The 11,169-nt window shown below is 32.0% G+C and overlaps 1 protein-coding gene and 1 long non-coding RNA gene across 2 annotated transcripts; both read right to left on the bottom strand.

Moving 5' to 3' along the window:
• Positions 1–400: 400 nt before the first annotated feature.
• Positions 401–7,700, bottom strand: LOC140538850 (uncharacterized). Its single transcript, XR_011977800.1, has 3 exons — positions 7,689–7,700; positions 7,503–7,601; positions 401–489 (listed from the first exon to the last, which is right to left on the bottom strand). It is a non-coding gene; the product is annotated as an uncharacterized lncRNA (long non-coding RNA).
• A 1,408-nt stretch (positions 7,701–9,108) lies between these two features.
• On the bottom strand, positions 9,109–10,512 carry LOC140539699 (T-cell surface antigen CD2-like). The gene is made up of 3 exons (XM_072662447.1): positions 10,425–10,512; positions 10,030–10,323; positions 9,109–9,377 (listed from the first exon to the last, which is right to left on the bottom strand). The coding sequence occupies exons 1-3, from the start codon at positions 10,510–10,512 to the stop codon at positions 9,109–9,111; spliced, it is 651 nt and encodes a 216-aa protein (XP_072518548.1).
• Between the last annotated feature and the right edge of the window lie 657 nt (positions 10,513–11,169).

An 11,169-nucleotide genomic window follows, 5' to 3' on the forward strand; every position in this document is an offset into this window, starting at 1 on the left:
CACATGGAGCTAACAAGGGGGTGTGGCTAGGACAGAGACACAGGTGGGAACATTAAGGAACAGGCGGGACTAGAAAGACAAAAACAAACAGAGCCAGGTGAGGTCAGACACAGACACAGGCATGACAGAGGCAGGATTTACAGTAAAACCAGCAAAGCAAATAGAAACAACAGCAATAATAATAATAATAATAATAATAATAATCAGAAGAAGAAGAAGAAAGGCTGGTGTTTGGTGACAGAAATAAGCACACATTATATAAAGATATAAAACAGGGCTGTGAGGTTCAAAATAATTTACACTTAAACTCTATTCACACCCAGCTTTAACTATTTAATAACACACACACACATTATAACACATACACATTCTTTATATTTCGTGTTACAGGTAATGATGATGGTGGTGAAGGTAAGGATGGTGGTGATGGTGGTGGTGGTGATGATGATGATGATGGTGATCGGTTCTTCAGAAGAGGCCCAAGCTGCTCTGAAGGAGAAATGTCAGACTAAAGAGAATAAATCACTTTACACATAAACACTTCTGCCTTCTTCATACACACACACACACACACACACACACAAAATACTAGTACTGAGGTAGCATTTCAGAGGAATTAAAATCTAAGTCAACTTTCAAATATAAAGATTTAAAGATTTCAGTATACGGTTCCTACACACCTTCACCAATAATAACACTTTTATTCAGTATGAAGTTCTAATAACATCAATATCCAGTATGAAGCTCTAATAGCATTATTATCCAGTATGAAGCTCTAATAGCATTAATATCCAGTATGAAGCTCTAATAGCATTAATATCCAGTATAAAGTTCTAATAACATTAATATCCAGTATAAAGCTCTAATAGCATTAATATCCAGTATGAAGTTCTAATATCATTAATATCCAGTATGAAGTTCTAATAACATCAATATCCAGTATGAAGCTCTAATAGCATTAATATCCAGTATGAAGCTTTAATAGCATTAATATCCAGTATGAAGTTCTAATAACATTAATATCCAGTATGAAGCTCTAATATCATTAATATCCAGTATGAAACTCTAATATCATTAATATCCAGTTTAAAGCTCTAATATCATTCATATTCAGTATGAAGTTCTAATAACAATAATATCCAGTATGAAGCTCTAATAACATTAATATCCAGTATGAAGCTCTAATAACATTAATATTCACTATGAAGTTCTAATATCATTAATATCCAGTATGAAACTCTAACATCATTAATATCCAGTATAAAGCTCTAATATCATTCATATTCAGTATGAAGTTCTAATAACATTAATATCCAGTATGAAGCTCTAATATCATTAATATCCAGTGTGAAGTTATAATAACATTAATATCCAGTATGAAGTTATAATAACATTAATATCCAGTATGAAGTTATAATAACATTAATATCCAGTATGAAGTGCTGATAACATTAATACCCAGTATGAAGTTCTAATAACATTAATATCTAGTATGAAACTCTAATATCATTAATATCCAGTATGAAGCTCTAATAACATTAATATCCAGTATAATGCTCTAATAACATTAATATCCAGTTAGAAGCTATAATGACATTAATATTCAGTATGAAGCTCTAATAACATTAATATCCAGTATGAAGTTCTAATAACATTAATATCCAGTATAAAGCTCTAATAAGATTAATATTCAGTATGAAGCCCTAATAACATTAATATCCAGTATGAAGTTATAATAACATTACTATCCAGTATGAAGTGCTAATAACATTAATACCCAGTATGAAGTTCTAAGATCATTCATATCCAGTGTAAAGCTTTAATAACATTAATATCCAGTATGAAGTTCTAATAACATCAATATCCAGAATGAAGCTCTAATAACATTAATATCCAGTATGAAGTTCTAATATAATTTATATCCAGTATGAAACTCTAATATCATTCATATCCAGTATGAAGTTCTAATAACATTATTATCCAGTATGAAGTTCTAATATCATTAATATCCAGTATGAAGTTCTAATATCATTAATATCCAGTATGAAACTCTAATATCATTAATATCCAGTTTAAAGCTCTAATATCATTCATATTCAGTATGAAGTTCTAATAACATTAATATCCAGTATGAAGCTCTAATATCATTAATATCCAGTATGAAGCTCTAATAACATTAATATCCAGTATAAAGCTCTAATAACATTAATATCCAGTTAGAAGCTCTAATAACATTAATATCCAGTTAGAAGCTATAATGACATTAATATTCAGTATGAAGCTCTAATAACATTAATATCCAGTATGAAGTTCTAATAACATTAATACCCAGTATGAAGTTCTAATGACATTAATATCCAGTATAAAGCTCTAATAACATTAATATTCAGTATGAAGCACTAATAACATTAATATCCAGTATGAAGTTCTAATAACATTACTATCCAGTATGAAGTGCTAATAACATTAATACCCAGTATGAAGTTCTAAGATCATTCATATCCAGTGTAAAGCTTTAATAACATTAATATCCAGTATGAAGTTCTAATAACATCAATATCCAGAATGAAGCTCTAATAACATTAATATCCAGTATGAAGTTCTAATATAATTTATATCCAGTATGAAACTCTAATATCATTCATATCAAGTATGAAGTTCTAATAACATTATTATCCAGTATGAAGTTCTAATATCATTAATATCCAGTATGAAACTCTAATATCATTAATATCCAGTTTAAAGCTCTAATATCATTCATATTCAGTATGAAGTTCTAATAACATTAATATCCAGTATGAAGCTCTAATAACATTAATATCCAGTATAAAGCTCTAATAACATTAATATCCAGTTAGAAGCTCTAATAACATTAATATCCAGTTAGAAGCTATAATGACATTAATATTCAGTATGAAGCTCTAATAACATTAATATCCAGTATGAAGTTCTAATAACATTAATACCCAGTATGAAGTTCTAATAACATTAATATCCAGTATAAAGCTCTAATAACATTAATATTCAGTATGAAGCTCTAATAACATTAATATCCAGTATGAAGTTCTAATAACATTACTATCCAGTATGAAGTGCTAATAACATTAATACCCAGTATGAAGTTCTAAGATCATTCATATCCAGTGTAAAGCTTTAATAACATTAATATCCAGTATGAAGTTCTAATAACATCAATATCCAGAATGAAGCTCTAATAACATTAATATCCAGTATGAAGTTCTAATATAATTTATATCCAGTATGAAACTCTAATATCATTCATATCCAGTATGAAGTTCTAATAACATTATTATCCAGTATGAAGTTCTAATATCATTAATATCCAGTATGAAACTCTAATATCATTAATATCCAGTTTAAAGCTCTAATATCATTCATATTCAGTATGAAGTTCTAATAACATTAATATCCAGTATGAAGCTCTAATATCATTAATATCCAGTATGAAGCTCTAATAACATTAATATCCAGTATGAAACTCTAATAACATTAATATTAAGTATGAAGCTATAATAACATTAATATCCAGTATGAAGTTCTAATAACATTACTATCCAGTATGAAGTGCTAATAACATTAATACCCAGTATGAAGTTCTAATAACATTAATATCCAGTATGAAACTCTAATATCATTAATATCCAGTATAAAGCTCTAATATCATTAATATCCAGTATGAAGTTCTAATATCATTCATATCCAGTGTAAAGCTCTAATAACATTAATATCCAGTATAAAGCTCTAATAACATTAATATCCAGTTAGAAGCTATAATAACATTAATATTCAGTATGAAGCTCTAATAACATTAATATCCAGTATGAAGTTCTAATAACATTACTATCCAGTATGAAGTGCTAATAACATTAATACCCAGTATGAAGTTTTAATATCATTCATATCCAGTGTAAAGCTTTAATAACATTAATATCCAGTATGAAGTTCAAATAACATCAATATCCAGAATGAAGCTCTAATAACATTAATATCCAGTATGAAGTTCTAATATAATTTATATCCAGTATGAAACTCTAATATCATTAATATCCAGGATAAAGCTCTAATAACATTAATATACAGTATGAAGTTCTAATATCATTTATATCCAGTATGAAACTCTAATAACATTAATTTCCAGTATGAAGCTCTAATAACATTAATATCCAGTATGAAGTTCTAATAACATTAATATCCAGTATAAAGCTCTAATAACATTAATATCCAGTATGAAACTCTAATATCATTAATATCCAGTTTAAAGCTCTAATATCTTTCATATTCAGTATGAATTTCTAATAACATTAATACCCAGTATGAAGCTCTAATAACATTAATATTCAGTATAAAGCTCTAATAACATTAATATCCAGTTAGAAGCTATAATAACATTAATATTCAGTATGAAGCTCTAATAACATTAATATCCAGTATGAAGTTCTAATAACATTACTATCCAGTATGAAGTGCTAATAACATTAATACCCAGTATGAAGTTCTAATATCATTCATATCCAGTGTAAAGCTTTAATAACATTAATATCCAGTATGAAGTTCAAATAACATCAATATCCAGAATGAAGCTCTAATAACATTAATATCCAGTATGAAGTTCAAATAACATCAATATCCAGAATGAAGCTCTAATAACATTAATATCCAGTATGAAGTTCTAATATAATTTATATCCAGTATGAAACTCTAATATCATTAATATCCAGGATAAAGCTCTAATAACATTAATATACAGTATGAAGTTCTAATATCATTTATATCCAGTATGAAACTCTAATAATATTAATTTCCAGTATGAAGCTTTAATAACATTAATATCCAGTATGAAACTCTAATAATATTAATTTCCAGTATGAAGCTTTAATAACATTAATATCCAGTATGAAGTTCTAATAACATTAATATCCAGTATGAAGCTATAATAACATTACTATCCAGTATGAAACTCTAATATCATTAATGTTCAGTTTAAAGCTCTAATATCATTCATATTCAGTATGAATTTCTAATAACATTAATACCCAGTATGAAATTCTAATAACATTAATACCCAGTATGAAATTCTAATAACATTAATATCCAGTATAAAGCTATAATAACATTAATACCCAGTATGAAGTTCTAATGTCATTCGTATCCAGTGTAAAGCTCTAATAACATTAATATCCAGTATGAAGTTCTAATATAATTTATATCCAGTATGAAACTCTAATATCATTCATATCCAGAATGAAGCTCTAATAACATTAATATCCAGTATGAAGTTCTAATATAATTTATATCCAGTATGAAACTCTAATATCATTCATATCCAGAATGAAGCTCTAATAACATTGATATCCAGTATGAAGTTCTAATATAATTTATATCCAGTATGAAACTCTAATATCATTCATATCCAGTATGAAGTTCTAATAACATTATTATCCAGTACGAAGTTCTAATATCATTAATATCCAGTATGAAACTCTAATAACATTAATATTAAGTATGAAGCTATAATAACATTAATATCCAGTATGAAGTTCTAATAACATTACTATCCAGTATGAAGTGCTAATAACATTAATACCCAGTATGAAGTTCTAATAACATTAATATCCAGTATGAAACTCTAATATCATTAATATCCAGTATAAAGCTCTAATATCATTAATATCCAGTATGAAGTTCTAATATCATTCATATCCAGTGTAAAGCTCTAATAACATTAATATCCAGTATAAAGCTCTAATAACATTAATATCCAGTTAGAAGCTACAATAACATTAATATTCAGTATGAAGCTCTAATAACATTAATATCCAGTATGAAGTTCTAATAACATTACTATCCAGTATGAAGTGCTAATAACATTAATACCCAGTATGAAACTCTAATATCATTAATGTTCAGTTTAAAGCTCTAATATCATTCATATTCAGTATGAATTTCTAATAACATTAATATCCAGTATGAAGTTCTAATATAATTTATATCCAGTATGAAACTCTAATAACATTAATATCCAGTATAAAGCTATAATAACATTAATACCCAGTATGAAGTTCTAATAACATTAATATCCAGTATAAAGCTATAATAACATTAATATTCAGTTTGAAGTTCTAATATCATTCGTATCCAGTGTAAAGCTCTAATAACATTAATATCCAGTATGAAGCTATAATAACATTACTATCCAGTATGAAACTCTAATATCATTAATATCCAGTTTAAAGCTCTAATATCATTCATATTCAGTATGAATTTCTAATAACATTAATACCCAGTATGAAATTCTAATAACATTAATATCCAGTATAAAGCTATAATAACATTAATACCCAGTATGAAGTTCTAATAACATTAATATCCAGTATAAAGCTATAATAACATTAATATCCAGTATGAAGTTCTAATATCATTAATATCCAGTGTAAAGCTTTAATAACATTAATATTTAGTATGAAGTTCTAATAACATCAATATCCAGAATGAAACTCTAATAACATTACTATCCAGTATGAAGTTCTAATATCATTAATATCCAGTATGAAGCTCTAATAACATTAATATCCAGGATGAAGCTCTAATAACATTAATATCCAGTATGAAGTTCTAATATCATTAATATCCAGTATGAAGCTCTAATAACATTAATATCCAGGATGAAACTCTAATAACATTAATATCCAGTATGAAGTTCTAATATCATTAATATCCAGTATGAAGCTCTAATAACATTAATATCCAGGATGAAGTTCTAATATCATTAATATCCAGGATGAAGCTCTAATAACATTAATATCCAGTATGAAGCTCTAATAACATTAATATCCAGGATGAAGCTCTAATAACATTAATATCCAGTATGAAGTTCTAATATCATTAATAACCAGTATGAAGCTCTAATAACATTAATATCCAGGATGAAGCTCTAATAACATTAATATCCAGTATGAAGCTCTAATAACATTAATATCCATTATGAAGTTCTATTATCATTAATATCCAGTATGAAGCTCTAATATCATTAATATCCAGGATGAAGTTCCAATATCATTAATATCCAGTATGAAGCTCTAATATCATTAATATCCAGTATGAAGCTCTAATAACATTAATATCCAGGATGAAGTTCTAATAACATTAATATCCAGTATGAAGCTCTAATAACATTAATATTCAGGATGAAGTTCTAATAACATTAATATCCAGTATGAAGCTTTAATATCATTAATATCCAGTATGAAGCTTTAATAACATTAATATCTAGTATGAAGTTCTAATAACATTAATATCCAGGATGAAGTTCTAATAACATTACTATCCAGTATGAAGCTCTAATAACATTAATATCCAGTATGAAGCTCTAATAACATTAATATCCAGTATGAATCTGTAAAGCAGGCGAAACATCACCTTAAGGGTCTGCTTATTAATTACACTGTGTTGTAGCAAACAGTGTAGGGATGGAGGTGTGTTACCGTAGACGCAGGTCTCTGGAGGAGGGGCCGCTGGTTGCGCAGGTGTGGGTTTGGTTTGAAGACAACCGCTCATGTCGAGGTAAACGTCCTCCTCCGCTCCTGCAGCAGTGAAACACCATCACCTCCAGTTGGTCAGTATGGATTCGCTACATCTCAGGAGATCTTTAGCCCTGAAACCTGACTTACCTATTTCATTCACTTCTGTCTTCTTTCTCATCACGACCAGCAACCCCAGCAACACACTGACCAGCAGGAACCCGGCTCCAGCTGCTATCGTCCACACATAGCCTGTTGCACAAACACCACCAACTTAAGCCGGGTTCAGATAGTCAGTCTGTCTGAAACCCTGAACTGGAGAGCTTTATGGTCTAGACTGCTCCACCAGGTCCTGCTGATAGATGGGTGCCTTGCCCTGGGCCCAGAATCGGTTCTGAACCCACAGTGACCCTGACCCAGGCCTTTAACTGCCGAAACCAGCGGTTATAAATGTTCATGCAGGTGTTTCTTATGGTGTTAGGTGTTAGGCTTATGTAGCTTTATAAATGGTGAAATGGTAAAAAGAAATCCGATCTCATGCTTACTCATTTCAGAAGGGTTTAGATATCGCCATCTACTGGCTAGGACTCACATCTCAACATGCTCAACTGAATCACTTCAGGCTTAAAATGGTCTTCTGTTGTTGTGGGTTTTATACTGTATTTACAAGTTCTAGATATGAATAGGGTAGGTGTGAGGAACCCAGACCATCTAACTACACCAAACTGAACAGGTTCTACTGAAACTAAAAGATCTTGAAGCAGGATAATTACAGCAACTACACATGTTCTGCATTTCTCCTCTCTCAGCTTCACTGTAGTGCAAAAACCAAAAAAAGGGCCTTGCTCAAGGGCCCAACAGTGGCAGCTTGCCGAGCCCGGGAATCGAACCCACAACCCTGTTACCGACAGCCCGGAGCTCTAACCGCTGAGCCACCACTGCCCTGATCAGATCATCATCTGATCTTCTCATTTTCTCCTGTTCAGTTTAATTGTTCTTCTTCTTAGATGGTCTATGTCCATTTATTAACAAGTTATTAACACTTATAAACAGCAGAAAGGCTGTTATTGTATGAGCATTAGTTAATGAGCTTTAAACATGAAAAAGATGCTCAGAGCTCATATGTTAATGAGCTGATCAGATGATCATTAGTGAGTAAAATAAAGCTCCAGTCCGGTATTAACATAGCTTATTATTAACATTATTATTAACATAGTTGGAGATCAGATGATCACTGTTGAACTTGTTATTAACTAATTACTAATGATTAATAATGTGTTAGTGTTAATTAATGTGATTATTAATAATCACTAATAAAGGGTGGTGCATAATTAATTTCTTTACAACTGATTCCTCAACCTCTCTCTTTATCCCTCAGAGCTAAACACATGGTTTCTGTTTCTGTAGCTTTAAGACTGATATGTAAATGAGCTCTGTTCTGGGTATGATGGGATAATTATACTGGTGGACTGGCTCATACTGACAGATGTAAGTGTGTTAAATTACAGTGAGGTTCAGCAAGTCTGTTGGTTCTAATATGTAGAACATTGAACCAGGTGAGTAGTATGGATCAGGTACCTCTGCAGGCTGGAACTTCTGCTCTCATCTCACTCACAGCGTTCCTCGCCTCACAGATCAGCCCTTCAGGAGGACCATCCTCAAACTGGATATGAACGGTGAGCTTGTCAGGTTCTGCTGATGATTTCACAGTCTGATTGGTTCCATTAAACACCCACTTCCACAGGAACAGCACATCATCTCCTCTGTCAGCGCTGCAGGTCACGGTGATGTTCTTTCCCTCAAGGCAGGACTGCAGAATCTTGAGTGCAAAAATGGGTTCTGTAGGACAGAGCATTACAGAACCTCTAAATCCTCACTGGCTCCTTATCCTGCATTCTGATGTTTGTATAGATACTCATTTGTATAGAATACTAGTGTGTATTCTGAGACTGCTGTATCGGTACAGGAGCGCTGCAGGTTCGAACTCTCTGACTGAGCAGCTGATCCGGTCGACTGTTCTGAGTGATTCTAGTTTGAATGTTAAGGATCATAAGAACCAAAATAACATGATGAGGGTGATCAATAATCCAATTCTTACACAACTACAGTTTTACATCCAAAACCCTTGTTCACATGGTCCGACAGCAGTGTGAGCAGGGAGTGCAGAGTGAGCAGCTGATATTAACACTCATTAATAAACTTCAATCAATTCAATCATCTAATCTAATATAAATGTATTGAACTGTGATATAAAGTAGAGTACTGTAATACACTGTAATAAACGGTAATGTAATGTATTTGCAGTGCCATAAGTATTAGGACGTGATGCTTTCTTTGCTGGTAAGCTGTTGTTCAGGTTCAACAGAAGACCAAATAACAACAGTGTGAAATAAGGAGGTGAAGCTGCTCATCTGTAATAACAAAACTGAAGGAGTGAAGAAGAGTGTGATGAAGGATCAGCAGTGGAGAAAATATTCAAATGAATACATACCGAGGAAGATGATGGAAAAATTTAAATGTAATAAATGAGTTCCTCCTTTGTTAAATATCTCCACAGAGTAAAATCCAGAGTCATTCTGGTTCCCCTCAAGAATCTCCAGCGTTCCGTTTTCAAACAGGCGGAATTGCTTTTTATTTGGTAAAGTGCTAAAAATTCTTTTTTGATGTCTTGTAACAGGCTGGTCGTTCCAGTTCCAGCGCACATCATGACTCTTATCCACTGATAGGTTTCCGTTCAGATCCAGAAGAACCGTGGTTCCAACACAGTACGCTCTCCCTGCAGCACCTGAAACAGTGCAGGGTAAAATAAGGTCATTAATACTGTCATTACAACCATTCCAGGATGAAAATGCTGGCAGTCACAGCAGCAGTGTAAGGAGAGCCTACCATGATCTGAACAGAGCTGAAGGAGCAGCATCCACACCGAAGCCCATGTGCAGGACTTTAATGAGGTTCCTTCCTTAGCAGAAGCCATTCTCTCTTAGCTCGGCTGGGTGTATCGGAACGTCTGTAGAAGATCAGAACAACCACAGGAACCAGCACACTTCCTCTCGAGCTCTGACACGGTCCTCCAACCTTCTGAATATTTCAGCAGAAGATCAGAAAGCACACTAAAACAAACTGCTTAGAGAACCTAACAGCTCTGAGACCAACGCCTCTTCAGCCTGACCAGTACTCTCACCTACTATACAGGAAGAGCATCACCCACTCTCTTACACACACTTTTACACAGCAGTGGCAAATCCAGGTCCAGAAAGTCAAAATCCCCAGCAGAACTATCAAGGCAGTTGGAACAAAATCCTGGGCTGGATTTTGACTTTCTGAGCCTGGATTTGTCACTCTCTTACTCTTACTGAGAACAACCATGAAAACCTGACAGTGCTAGTGGATAAAGTAAGTGAACCCTTTTTGAGTTAATGATCTCAAGAAAGCTAACTGAATTAGTCGTCATGAAACAAAAAAGCTAACCTTAAATTAGCAGTCACAAAACCTTTAATCAAGAAACCAGATCTTGATCTTAGTGTATTGTTTAATTACAGACCCCTCTCCAACCTAACGTTTATATCCATGTTATTAGAAAAAGCTGTGGCCCAACAACTCTGCTTATACCTGAGTAAGAATGACATGTATG

The sequence above is a fragment of the Salminus brasiliensis genome, chromosome 18 (genome assembly GCF_030463535.1).
Source record: "Salminus brasiliensis chromosome 18, fSalBra1.hap2, whole genome shotgun sequence".
Taxonomy (NCBI): domain Eukaryota; kingdom Metazoa; phylum Chordata; class Actinopteri; order Characiformes; family Bryconidae; genus Salminus; species Salminus brasiliensis.